Here is a 14,732-nt window from a genome sequence, read left to right as displayed (position 1 = left end):
ATTAATGGAGTGCCCTAAGTCCACCCGTGTAGATGCAACAAACGTAAACCCTTTACTCAACGCTCTATGTTCATAAGATAGCACCATACTGGATACATTGTTTATTTTAAAACAGTCACAATACCTTGCATTAAATCAACAGGGTCCGCTGCACTCAAAACCTGTTCTACATTCGATTCGCTCTCAAATGCTGATTTTCTTGAAAATTCCTTCCCCAAAACTTTTGCTACTTGTGCCCATGTTCTTGCCCCAGTGCCTCTGTCATGATATATTTCAACCTCTTGAAAACCCAGACCAACATTCTTGTAATTCCTTTTGCAAACATTTCCTAACTCCAAATTCTTATACTGCTGGGCTGGCTTAGCCGTTGACATCATGGCACCACTTCTGGACCTACTACTTATTCTTTTCGCTGCCCTATCATTTATAGTATTATTATTTTCCTTAACAGCTTCTTCCAGTTGAGCTGCAGCTATAGAATCTTCCAAAACAACTGAGTCCACACTATCCTCATAATATATTTTATCTCTCATAAACTTTTTTAACTACTACTACTGCTGAAACTCATTCTCTGCTGACACTGTAGCAAGAACCCTATCCATTCTTGCTTCAAAATTGGCTGCCAGAATTGATTCTTTTAAAACATTATACACGGTAAGAATGGAATCATTTAGCATACTAAAATTCTGTTTCTGCTCTTCAAACAGAAAAACAAACATATTGCAGCCCTGCATTTTCATTCGCTTCTCTCCTTTTATTAGTTCAACAGAAAGCTTGTCTCCTGCTGGCATATGAAGCACCTATGACCCCTGGGCACTCTCTTAGCAGCAAGACAAGCTTCAAAAAACATAATATTCTGCTGCAACCTCTTTACTTTAACCATGTCTCTTTCGAGAGAGTTAAATTCAACTGCAAAGTCTCTTCTTATATTTGATTTTTCCAAATCAGAGGCTCAACTGCTGTCAACAAATGGATTGGCTGGACCTGTCAAACAATTGGAAAGAAAATCATCCATGGTATTACAACTCCCCACTGTGATTTTACTGGAATCTGCAACAATATTCATCTTTGGCACAGCACCTAAAGGAAGACCCATGGCTGACACAGATCCATTACCCAGTTCAGTTCCTCCTGTAGATTTCATAGCGACTTTTTCAACCAACCCATTGCCATTATCCAGTAATGAGTTACCAGGTGTATCGTGAAGTGTAAATCCAGAAGTGACAAAAAATTGGAATTAGCACTGAGTTGGGAAGAGGCACCCAAATTGTAAAAAGCCATAATATAAAATACTCCAAAAGGCCCAATAAAACTGTATAAGCTACAGAAGTAGAATAAAATGGCAAAAATATGAGAAAACAAAACTACTTTATTAAAACACTTGGTGGTAAGTGCTTTTCTTCAATAATGAACTTCATCAGACCAAATAATTCAATTCAAAACATCCATTTATATCAACACTCCCATATTACATGATCACCCTTCAGTGATGCATTAACCCTTTCCTTTTCAAAACCTTGAAATTTTCACAATCAATACCTGGACATATACAGGCATTCAACTTTACCTGCCAACAGTATTCTTTCCTGTCTAATTCATCTTCGATATCCCATGTTATATTATACCCAACCACGCAATCTAAAACAGCAGCCCATATTAATCCAGCATGAGCCTCATTAACATGCATAGCTAAAGCATTTGTGAAATCTTTTTTTCTCTCTAGCTCTTAACATGTTCATAAATTCTAAAATGTAACTCTCTTACAGTTCTTCCTATATAAAAAGCAGCACAAAACTGACATAACGCAACATATACTATAAACCTAGATTTACAATTATATTTATAATACAACCTCACTGTATAATTCCTTGCTTCTACAAACTACCTTCTCCTCCTCTAAAATGTACTTACAATAATTACGAATGTTACATTTAAATATACCTTTTGTTTCAAACTTCTCCTTTGTATGTCTGTAAAAATGCCCCTTTAGGGTCTTACCCTGTCTGGAGACAAAAATCAGACTTGAACATTCATAAGAAAATTCCAATTTTTTTTTTATAATTTCCCTTATACTATACTCATCAACTGAATTATCAATCAAACATGCTAGGGAAAAAATGTGTTCTATCCCTCACTAAAGGAGCTGCATGATCAAATGGTCTACTCCTTATTATACTTTCCATAGCATTATCAGTTTATAAAACAAGATACCCCATTGCACTAAACTTTTCTTGTCAAACTTCACATTACTTAATAAAATAACTAAAATTGTCCATTAACCTACTTATTCTATCAGACTGGCTACTCACAGTATTATTTTTCAAACTCTTATGCATACTACTAAAGTGTAAATAAGTAGTACTTTGTACTGGTTTTTTATATATCCTAACATTCATACTGTTGCCATTTTTATATACTGTTGAGTCCAATAAATGAATGCTCTCTTTATCTACAACAAAGTTAAACCTTTTAAATAATAAGTCACATTATTCATATATCTCATGAAATCATACAATAATTTTTCAGGCCCTATCCACACAAAAGACAAATCATCCATAAAATGCTTATACACAATAATATGCTCATAAAACACAGATTTGTAAATAATTTTTTCGCAGCCCAACATAAATACATTGGCATCGCTAGGGGCCATCGTAGCTCCCATAGCTACGCCATTTTTTTGCCGGTATATAACCCGATCAAAGACACAAAAATTATAATTATAAGTAAGAATAATATTTAAAATCTTAGTCAACAACCTCACCTTATCATCAGAAAAAAGCTTAGATTCACGCATTTCTTTATTAACTACTTCAAGCCCCTCCTCATTAGGAATCACCGCATACAAAGATACCACATCTGCCGTAGCCAGTAACATATCATCTACTGTGATCTTTTTGATAAAGGAACTTAAGTCAAAGGCAACATTAATAAAAAATTCACCCTTAATAACCAACATTTGTAAAAACTTATCTGCATAAATAGCTATGGATTCAGTTTTACTACCTATGCAAGCAAGACACTATTGGCCTGATACTATCTTTGACTAAGGATGAAGGTCCATTGATCTGAGAATTCAGACTGAAATTATTGTAATCTGTCTGCATGGGAAGAACAGTGATAAATGAATAAGAGTTCATAAGTTAAAGAAACAATGGCATGAGAGTGCTGTCTCCCTTTGGATGTCTTCTGCAGCAGGTAACTATTCTCAGAATCAGTCCAACACTTTAAAACACACACACTTTTCATATTTCTGTAACTGAAACTTCCAGATTTGGTGGCATACTATCAGACCATGCAACTTAGATTACTGTGTTTGTTTTGGAATATATGCCTGAATGGAAGCAAATGCCATACCTAGTGCTTGGTGAGGTAATCGAATCACATGTGAGCATTTGGGCAGAACTAGGAAAGGAATATAGAGCAATTGTTTACAGAATTATATACGTAAAAGTATTACCCAATTCTATATGTTAAAGGACATTAGACTTTGGAAAAAAAGAATAAAACCAATAGGGTATACTGTGTATATTAAGAAATTCACTGTCTCTGCAAACAAAAGTAAAATAATTGAATAGAATTTTCTATTTCAAGTAAGTTTCTGACTCGTATTCAATTACCCAGAGTGAAGTTTTGACATTCTTGAAAAAGATGTTATTGAGTAGTGCCCTAGTTTAGCTTTGAGACCTTAAGACAGACAAGCCAAGAGACATGTATGTTGCTTCTACATAACTTTATTGGTGTTAAGACATGCCGTCACTTGACTTACATACCAAACTGTTTTACTTTTTAAAGGTGTACTACAGTGTTTAGGCTTGCTAAGGCCTTCAAACCTTCAAAATGATGTTATGACGGAACGTATTCTATATCCAGAGTTGCAGTGAAGGCTGCCATTTGAAGACATACTTGTCTGTGGTCAAGAAGACTGAAGATGTTAAGGAAAATATCTATCTAAAAATGGCCATGGCAAAATATGAAGATGAGAGAGAACTAGCTGATGCAGATGATGTTGAGTGGTAGGGCAATACAGAACTGTATAAGAACTGTAACATTACTGATAAATGCAGTGCTGTTTTCTGATTTACAGCCATGCATACTGGAGAGTGAGGTCAAATGTGCTGCAGGAAGACTTACTATTAATAGGGCAGAAGTGATAAAACTCCACTACAAATGTTTGAAATACTGAAGAATTACACTGTTGCAGTACTGCTTTTAATTTGCTAGCAAAGTTTGAAAAGGCAACAGTGGATATTGAGTTGGAAATGACTAATTTATATTCCAATCCCAATGTCAAAGTGGTCAAATTATTAAACAACTTTGCTTGCTTCACATGCTAGCAAGGTAAAGTGATAGATCCTGCAAGCTAGACTCCATCATTATTTAGACAAAGCACTGCCAGATGTACATGCTGGTTTTATAAGCACTAAAGGCACCAGAGATCAAACTGCCAAAAACTGTTGGATAATGGAGAAAACAAAGAACTACAAGAAAACATTTATTTTTGGTTTATTGATTATCCTTACCTTTAATTGCATGGGTCATAACAAGCTGTGGCAGTCTCTTGGAGAAACGGGGATACCTGTTCATCTTTGCATCCTAAGGAGTCTGCATGCAAACTAAGAAGCAACAGTTAGAATGGGCCAAAAGACTTACAAGTTAGTTCAAGACAGGGAAAAAGAGTCTGACAACACTGTATTTTATTAACCTGGATATTTAATTTATATCCTAACTATATCTTGTAAAATACTGGGTTACATATTTCTGCTGAAATCCAAGGCTGCTAAAAAAGAAAAGAAGTATATCTGATGATTCTACTGCACTTTTTAAACTGTGTTTTAACTAATTGCGGCATTATTTCCACTTTTACTGTTTGGGAATGCATCATTTTTTTGCACTTGATTTCAGCTGTTCTATTAGCCTAGATTTAGATCTGCTGAATCAAGCTTGTTATTGATCCACTTTAGCAATAAACCAGACATCTTACATTAAGAAGGACTCCCCTGCACCCTTGTGGCAGAAGAGACTGGATCCGGTCTTGTCTAAGCTGGAGATTGCTGGATGAAGGTTCATTGTGTGCTTTCCTATTAGTAAATTAGCTTGAAAATGTTTTTCTCCTGTATTTAAGCCTTGCATTTGCATGGGTTTGTACTCAATTAACCAAAACTGCTCTGTGTTTGGCGTCATTTGCCAGAGGTTCAGAGTGTTTCTGCTGAAATATAAGGCATCCAAGCCTAAAAACAAGAAAATAAGCATATCTTGTGATTCTGCTGCATGTGTTAAGCTATGTTTTAACTAATTGCTGCATTACTTCTGATTTTTACTGTTTGTGACTGCATCATTTTCTGCACTTGATTTCAACTGTACTGTTAGCCTAGGTAGCATAGTCTAGCTTCAGATGTACTGAAACTAGTCTGTTTTTGATACACTTGAGCACTAAACCAGCCGTCTTATGTTAAGAAGGGCTTCTTTGCACCCTTGTGGCAGAAGAGTGTATATTCAGCCTTGCCTGAGCTGGGGATTGCTAAAGGAAGATTCATTGTGTGCTTTCATATTAGTAGATTAGCTTAAAAGTGTTTATTTTCACCTGTATTTAATCTTGCGTTTAAGCATTGCTGTTTACTGTCCAGAGGAGTTTAACTGTGCCCTGTATAGATGCAAATGCCTTGAAACAATTTTTCCGTAGACATCTGTCAGTTGAATCCTCCCAAGCTTCCCTATGACACTACAGGCAACTCACCTGAACACTGAGCAGTGGTGCCACACGTATCATCCCTAGCCTTCAATAGAGCAAGTCCTTTTGATAGTCTTAGCGGGAATAAAAAGTCTAACTAGCCCACTCCCTACCCTAATAGTACATACAGTAAAAAATCTGCTATAATGGACAGGCAGTTTCCCATGGGCGTCCTGAGGCAATGTAGTAATTGCTTCATGTATACTGACAGCCACTTACTCCTAAAACAAGCAAATACCCTATATGAGAGATGCAATTACACTATGAAATTGGAGTCTGTTCTCTCACATAACAACCAACTGGACATCAAAGATTGTCATTATACACACTTCACCTCTCACACAAAATAACATCATGACATGTAAGCTCACATATGTGATGGTACTCATTAGAAGCCTACCAAAAGTTCAGCGACGTTCTGAACATAAACCATTTGCGCACACTGCTATGCAAATAGTAACCCCTACACATAACACTTACACCAGTGTCTCAGTAAATAAGTCCCTAAGGCAAAACTCCTCAAAACCTAATGTCTTAGTCATAGATAACTCCATAGTGAGACACGCAGATGTCCCCCCTCACTAGGCTGAACAAAGAGAGGGTCATGGTTAGCTGCCTGTCAGGTGCCAGGATCCGTCAAATCACGAATGCACTCATGTCACTCAGCAAGTACCATTATGACTCTGTCATAGTCCATGTTGGAGTGAATGACTTGAGATGTTTCTCTCTGAACTATATGAAGAGAGACATGACTGAACTCTCAGACTGTGTCCCAGACAGGTATGACTCTAGCCTTTAGCAGTATTCTACCTTTGCCCAGGATGATGCAGCAATATAAACAAAAAAAGATTGACTTCTACAATTGGCTTAGCTTCTGATGTCAGTCTAGGGGGATCCAGTATTTGAAAGCCTGGGAAGATATGGTCGACAGGCCATGGTGCTTTGTCAGACATGGTCTGCACGTGTCTTCTTTAGGTTTTTGTATACCTGCAAAGTCACTTGCCTCCCCCATAGTGCCTTTTTTAGATAATGTCAAAACAAAATTTCTGATGTAACAAAATCCGCTCGAGACAAATTAAATGTTTTACTGCTTAATGCTAGGAAGCTCCACTTCATGGAAGCACTCTTCACCTGGGAAGATGCTGACATCTGTGCAGTTACTGAGACATGGTTCAAGGCCACAATACCTTCCACACATTCAGACTGTAATATAACCATGAAAGAACCAAAGGTGGAGGTGTATCCATCTTCATTAAGGCCAAGTACACCTAAAGACTGGACAAAACTACTCCATGTCCAATTAACTATAGGCAGAGTACCCTACCACATCATTGCTAGCTATAGGTCCCCCCACCATGAACCAAGAAAAGCACAACACCTACCTGGACTTACTGAAGTCACTCAACTCAACTCAACTCAACATACAGCCCAACACTTTATTCATGGGAGATTTCAACTATCCCTCCATTGACTGGGAGACATATATGAGCAAAAACATGCTCGCTCAGAGGTTCCTGAACTTTGTCAACACAAATGCTCTGGAACTGATATTCTGCACCCTAGAACTCACCAACATGGAGGTCACTGCACTCCCACCTGTGTGGTGCCCTCTCTGGGAAGGTCGGATCAGTCTTGTTCAAAATAAGTATTGGACCTGGCACCCCCCACATGAGCAAAACAAAAACTAAAAAAACTTTTTCAAACTACCAAGCAATGGTATAAAAAGATCTATTTCCCCACAATTAGACAATGACTGCTATGTAGAGGTGTACATGAATGCACTGTATAAACACTTAACTGTATAGATTTGGCTGTACCTGACAGGATTAAAACCAGGTCCTCCTGAAAAAACAAGCCACACTGGTGGACCTCAAGTATAAACAGGTTATATAACAAGAGGAAGAAACTAATGTCAAAAATAATAGGAAGCTGGCTCAGCAGAGAAAGAATTCTCTCCACAGCTTTAACAAGCAAATAAAAAGTCCTCTAAAGTGAGCTACAACGCTAAAATAGTATCCCCTCCCAAGGATGATCATAAAGCATTCTTTAGCTACATCTGAAATCTAAAAGCTAGTGCCCAGCTGTGTGCCAAACTGGTAGTGGATGGCACCACTCATATTGGAGGAAATTTCCAATCTGCTAGCTAACACATTTGACTCCAACTTCACTCCCCCTGTCACCGCCAGCCATACCCCAAAAAATACCTGACACCAGTCCTCTCCTTAGTATCTCTAGAGATCAGATCATATTTGTGCTCTTCAAGACCAAAAACATGGCCTCAGTTGGACCAGATAGCATCCCAGGTTGCTTACTGAGCCATGTAAAACAGGCCCTAGTTGATCCACTTAGTGTTCTCTTTAACCATAGCTTGAGAACTGGCTTTGCGCTAACAGAGTGGTGAACAGCAACAGTAATCCCCTTGCAAAAAGGGGGCCATCAACCAACCATGGGAAGTATAGGCCCATAAGTCTTAATCAGCCTCATTTGCAAGGCCATGGAAAGAATCATCATGGACCTTGTCAACAAGGACATAAACGACCTTCAAACTCTAACTCTAAACCCAATCCAGTTTAGTTTTGTTAAGGGTCGAAGATGCTTATTAAACCTAGTAGACTTCTTTGTGAAAGTCACCAAAGCCCTGGATGAAGTTAAGACAGTGCATACCACCTATCTTGACCTAGCCAAGGCTGTTGACACAATCCTTCACTCAGGTCTCATTGAGAAACTCTCACATCTGGGGATCAATCCTTATGTCATTAGATGCATAGCCATACTGTCAGTGTTGATGACTCTAACTCTACCAATAGACCCATCACCAGTGGTGTAATCCAAGGATCTTTGTTGGGCCCTTTAATGCTTGTAATCGGTTTCTCAGAAGTCCAGGCTAAAGTGGATGGCCTTTGGCTTGCCAAGTTTGCTGGTGATTGCAAATTGGGTGCAATCTTCAACTCCCACAACGATGTTAACGTATTACAGGAGGGGCTAGCACAGACAAATGATCAGTGTCAAAGCCATACTCTAAAAATAAACATAAAAAGGTGCGTTATTATCCCCTTTGGCAAAGCGGAATTCCCTGCTAGTTACAGTATTGTCAGCAGCTCCTTAAGTTCAAAACCAGTGGTGTGAATCTGAGAACAAAAGCTGATATCAGTCTGAACTTCAACCACTAGATTTCTACAATGGTAAGGAAAGCCTTCTATATTGCACTTCTCATAAGTAAGGGCATCACATCCAGGTCTAAGGATGTTATAATTCCACTGTACTCGACCCTCATCAGACTATTTATAGAGTACAATACTCCCTTTTGCATGTACCTTGCCAGACACCTGCAGCAGCTGGAGAGGTCACAGAGGTTTATCATGAAGAAAATACAGGACATCCACACCATGACCTACATGGATAGACTGAAAACCTTATCACTGTACTCTGTATCTTACGCTGCTGAGAGGCGACTTCTGCCTAGCCTACAGAGCAGTCTCCGACCTTGCCCTGATTTATATGCTGCACATCCACAAGTCAAATGGCTCAAGAGTCACTCCCTCTAGGGATCTTAACCTAGCCTGTGACATAAACAGAACATGCTGGAGAGAGATATATTATATCCCAGTGATTGCTGCTCCTCTGGAATAAGCAACTTCCAATTCATGTGAAGCAGAGCTCCTCACTGACCCTATTCAAGCACATCCTAGACAAATGGATGGGAGACTGCAAATTCACCCTGTTGGTGACACCCACATCACTCATGGACAGGGGTAGTAAGTACTGATTGTAGACTTGCTGAGTGAGTTATGTCCATCAACCAAGGAAAATTGAGACAACAAGGAATTAACATGGCTAGGCTTGTAAAGTCTCTAGGGCTGCTAGCCTAGTAGCTTCCTTTGAACCTATAGTTGAAAAAGAGAATTTTTTGAAGTCATTAAAATATTTTGTATGTTATTTTGTTGCTTGTTATTTGAGAAGGAAGAGGAGAATCAGTGATGTTTCCGGAGAGGAGTTTTCTTTCTTTACAGAAGGGATTTTATTGTGAAAAAAATTGTAGATTGAGTGCTGTGTGTGGCTGATTTTCTGACAATAAGGAAGATTTGGTCAAAGCTGCAGTTAGAGTGGTTATGTTTCCAAGCTTTCGAAGTATTGTCCCAATCCTTCAGCTTTTGCTTTATGTAATTGGTTAGCCAGGGAGCTTACCTGAGCTGTCATCTGTCTTTATGAAATAGATGCTCAAAGATAGGAACTTTTATGTTAAATTGGACTGGCTCACAATTTGTAGATCATAAGACTAATACCACCAGTTTATTGAAGAATGATTATGTGATGGATTGATTTAGAATTAGATAAATATTTCAAGGGCAGGTCTCCAAGGCTGAGACCTAACTTTGGTTTATCTAAAAATCATACATTTGGATAATCCACTGTTGAGAGCTATTGTAGCCAGTTGTAGCAGTAAGCCTGACGCTTTAGAAATTTTTGCTATTCATTTTTTTTTACAGGGGGTAGTGGATATGACCCCATCTTTTTTCAAGGATTCTTTTTTCTTCGTTCATGAACTGAAACTAAATACCAAAAAATGCATTATTGTATCCTTTAGGAAATCCTCTACCAAAGGGGACTATCACATTGATACTACACCCCTAAGAGTTTGGGATGTCATCTACCAAAGGGAACAATCACATTGACACTACACCCCTAAGAGATGACCCTGTCTGGGATTTGGGAGCTTGAGTAGACAGGAACCTAACTTTGGACCAACATGTGTCTGTTTTAAGAAAGTAAATTCTATATTGCACAGCTTATAAATAAAGGGATTGTGTCTAGGTCTAAGGATGTCATTGACCCTCTTTACTCAGCCCTCATTAGGCCATTCATTGAATATAATTCTGTCTTTGGCATGTATCTGTCCAGAAACATGCAACAAATGGAACACCCACAGATATAGCTTATTAAAAAGATACAAAGCCTAAAGAAAATGTCCTACATGGATGACTCAAAGTCCTATCATTATACTCTGTATCCTACAGACTGCTAAGAGGTAACCTGTATCTGGCATACAAGACATCATCTTACCCATTACTGATGGATTTTAATGTACATCAGTAAGTCAAATAACATCAGAAATAGTCTAGGGATCTGAACCTCTTATGCAACAGTTATTCTGATTGGGGGTAATATATAATTATCAACCATGGGATGGGTAAGCCCAATATCTAACCAAATTGGATAGGTTCATTTGGTCAGAAAAATGGGAAATTGGCTAGTCTTAAAATGGCCAGCAAGGGCAGCTAGCCTAGTACTTACCTATGAACTTATATGCAACTAGGAGTACTAGTTCTCTACAGCTATCTGAAAAGGATATTTTAGTGACCATTAACCTAATGACATTAATTTGGAGATAGTATGAGGTTGATTGATAGCCACCAAAGATTATTCTTACATTAAGGTGAGATTAATAATGGGATTAGTTGATATTATTTTAGCTTACCATTTTATAGAATTTGATTGTCATTGTTAGCAAGTTAAATGAGGAGTAATGGAGGCTGCACTGGTCCCCAATTATGTTAACAATTGCATGGCCTGCTGGGCAAATGAGCTTATTCATATAATGCTGTTACTGTGATTATCTGTAGAGAATCTTATTAAATTTCTTCCTACAAATAACCTTAAAATCTTTAATAGTTTCCCATGAGATCAGTGACAAACTTGAAGCACAATCCCTCTTTGTCAGGAAAAGAGGTAGAAACTTGAAGGACATATTTCAGATGAGACTGAACAACCTATATTCACCAACTGCAACTATGGCAAACAATATATTCAAATGTTGTAATTACTACAGATGCATTAAATATGAGGTGCCTGAACTAAATATAAAATTGTATAAACTTGAAATTACAGGTGTTTGCAGTTATAAGTCTTAGTCTGTAGTGTATGTTGCCTGCATTCTGTTTTGGCAAATCTGCCAGAGAAAAATAGCAGTGCTGTTTTTAGGCTGTCAAATGCATACAATAGTAACAAAAAACTTTTTTTTAAGAAAAGTTTTAAGTTATAGTTACAATGTATGCACAGAAAGGAAGAAGTTCAACATCACATATTGTCATACAGTGATAAGAATACATTGAATAGTCAAGGTAATCTTATACAACTAGCACATTAGTTATTAGCAATTTAGGGATATAATAGTGTTTGGTTCTTCAGGGCAGCATAAACTCCCAGTATCTTTTAGCTTTCACAGTTGGATTTTTGTGCAGTTACAGGAGCTATAGCAGTGTTGCAAATGCTGGGAATGCACAGCAATTTAGGGATATAATAGTGTTTGGTTCTTTAGGGCAGCATAAGCTCCCTGTATCTTTTAGGTTTCACAGAGTTGGATTTTTGTGCAGTAAAAGGAGATATAGCAGTGTCGCAAATGCTGAGAATGCACAATAGTTTAGGGAGCAAGTGGAAAAATACACCATGAAGCCAGCAATGGAGGACTACCTATTGTAAATGGTTCATCTCCCAGGCCCATGCTTACACTTATCAAGGGTATCCGAACTTGTCAGAGATTTCAGATGCATGGCTAGGCTTAAAAAAGGCCTTGTGGTCGTTAGCCTAGTAAACATCTATGAACCTATTAAGACTCTTGGTCATAGGAGGTTATTAGGCTAATGGTCCTAGAGCCCTTACAAGCCTAACCATATTTATTTGAGTTGCCCCAGTTGTCAGTAGTTAGGTGAGTGAAGTTTGCTGAGGTACAAATCTATGGTAATTAATACCGACTGGCTCTCTCCATAAGGGGCATGAGTGCCACCCCAGTAGTGCATTCAGGGTCACCCATCCATTGATCTAGGATGAGTTTGAAGAGGGTCAGGGAGGGGCTCTGCTCATTAGCAGTTTATGCTAAGGTGCTAATTTGCACTTTGTATACTCAAGAACTATAGCAACTGCCTGATGCTCACAGACAATATGCTAATACTTACACCATCAAAAACTACCTGTGAGAGATGCAGATATTTAACTAAGATGGCGGCTTCATTCTCACAAAAGAACACAGTCTTTACAGTACTACACAGAAAATTATCATGTACCATGGTTGTAAAAAAAAAAAAAAAAGGTCATTGTCTAAGCCATCTCAGTGGACATTAAACATAACATATACTGCCACACCAATACCTAAACATCACCAGGAAAAAGCTCGCCCCACAACTAGTATGCTTAAACCCTCCATTAATAAAAATGTATAAAGAAGAAAGGCTCAGCTGAGATTTGAACTCAGATCACTAGATTCAGAGTCCAGAGTGCTAACCATTATACCATGTAAGCATTTGCAATACAGGACTTGTCCAGGATATTTCAGTAGCAACATTTCAAGGTTATGCCAACCACTGGAAGTCTTATGATGATTTATAGAACTTATTCTGATCACTTTTTTTTCAGTTTTACATAGTATTGCTGTTATATTTAAAAATACTTTGAACATAGGAACTGACTTTGATTTCTAATTTTTGTAATAACTTTTCTAGCAACTGGCAAAACATGTTTTGCTCTTTGACTTTTACAGATACAGGAAGTGGAACATTCAGTAGTTTTACTGATCTAATTAAAGAATACTTATCAGTTCATAACCCCTTAAAAACCCACTTGTCTCTTCCTAATATACATTTAATTTTTCACAATCCATAAACGTGTATCCAATCAGCTTTTACATCTTTACTACATCTCCAACAAATTGAAGAAGTCATTTTACTAAACTTAGAGATTTTATAGGGAGTAACAAACATTCTGCGTATATATTTTCACATAAACTTTCCAGTATAAACTTGAAGTTTGACTAACTGATTTAAGTAACATTTTATTTTTACTATCTACTGAGTCACGCAGTCAATTCACTACTCTATAAATTATAAAGTGTCAGAATTTTGCATCAAAGTTATTAATAGTATTTATAATTAACTTGTATAACTTGGACACACTTCCTTTGTAGATCTATCTACCTTTGATAATAGTATTTGTATATTCATATAATGGGAAAATATTATTCTGTTTCTCTTCACTCAAATTATCCACAAATTCATTTAATTTCTTACTGATGGATAACTGATTAGTAGATTCATCCAACTTGTATTCTTTCATTAAGTATTCTGGGGACTTAGCTTATCCTTTTTCAAAGCAATCAGACCATAATACTAAAGCATTCCTTTTTAGTAAATTAATTTTAACATTGTTCTGAGTTTCCTTAAATCTAGAGGTGTGCACAATGGGAAAGTACAAAAATGTCCATTTTGACAGAGTTTTGAAAAACATATTACTTAACTGTTTTAAGATTTGATTTCATTTATGCAGAATCTAAAGATTGAAATGTATTTCCTTCTAAGATAATTTTTTGTTAACCAGATGAAAGGATTATTACATATTTTTAATTTATTATATTTAATAAACTCAAGAATTTAGTATAATCTCCTCCTGGATGGTTTTTAATTGACTAGAGTGAGGTGTGTCTATCCAGAGTATAATAGAGTTAAAACTTGCAGCAATAGAATAAGATTCTACATCTGGGAAGCTAATACCATCATACTCCCATAATCTTGTATGACTACTATAATAATCCTCAGCTTTGTAGGATACCATAAGAATGAAGTTAGCATTTTTTCCATTTTCTTTAAAATAATTTTGTCTGGTATTAAAACTACTAAATGCAATTATATATATGGGTCTGCTTCATATGACAAATTTCATTTGACTGACCAAAATACCAAATTTCCAAAATACTGAAAACTCACTTGACTAGAACTCATAATACTGAAACCTTACAATGCTAAATTTCAGAATACTAACTTGTAAACCATAGGCATACACTTATAACACCAATGACTTAACTCTTTCCAGAACTTAAAAACTAATTATGTACCCTCTTAACAGAAACCGGACAACATAAAACCAAACCCCGTAACTATATATAATAACTGCAGGATCACACTACAGTGGGGAAAAGGGGATATAACTTTTACTTACCTTACAGTAGTCTACAACT

At 37.1% G+C, this 14,732-nt stretch overlaps 1 protein-coding gene across 1 annotated transcript in view; it reads left to right on the top strand.

Moving 5' to 3' along the window:
- The first annotated feature begins 881 nt into the window (after window positions 1-881).
- The window catches only part of LOC122793689 (uncharacterized protein K02A2.6-like), a 20,992-nt gene continuing 7,141 nt past the window's right edge, over window positions 882-14,732 (top strand). The window contains exon 1 of the mRNA XM_044061909.1: window positions 882-1,133. Within this exon, the coding sequence (XP_043917844.1) occupies window positions 882-1,133 (252 nt within the window). The remainder of the gene's footprint in view (window positions 1,134-14,732) is intronic.

Source organism: Protopterus annectens, chromosome 2.part0, assembly GCF_019279795.1.
Source record: "Protopterus annectens isolate FY-2018-M chromosome 2.part0, PAN1.0, whole genome shotgun sequence".
Classification (NCBI taxonomy): domain Eukaryota; kingdom Metazoa; phylum Chordata; order Ceratodontiformes; family Protopteridae; genus Protopterus; species Protopterus annectens.
The sequence above is the reverse complement of the archived record's forward strand: the minus strand, read 5'-3'. Positions and strand labels throughout refer to the sequence as shown.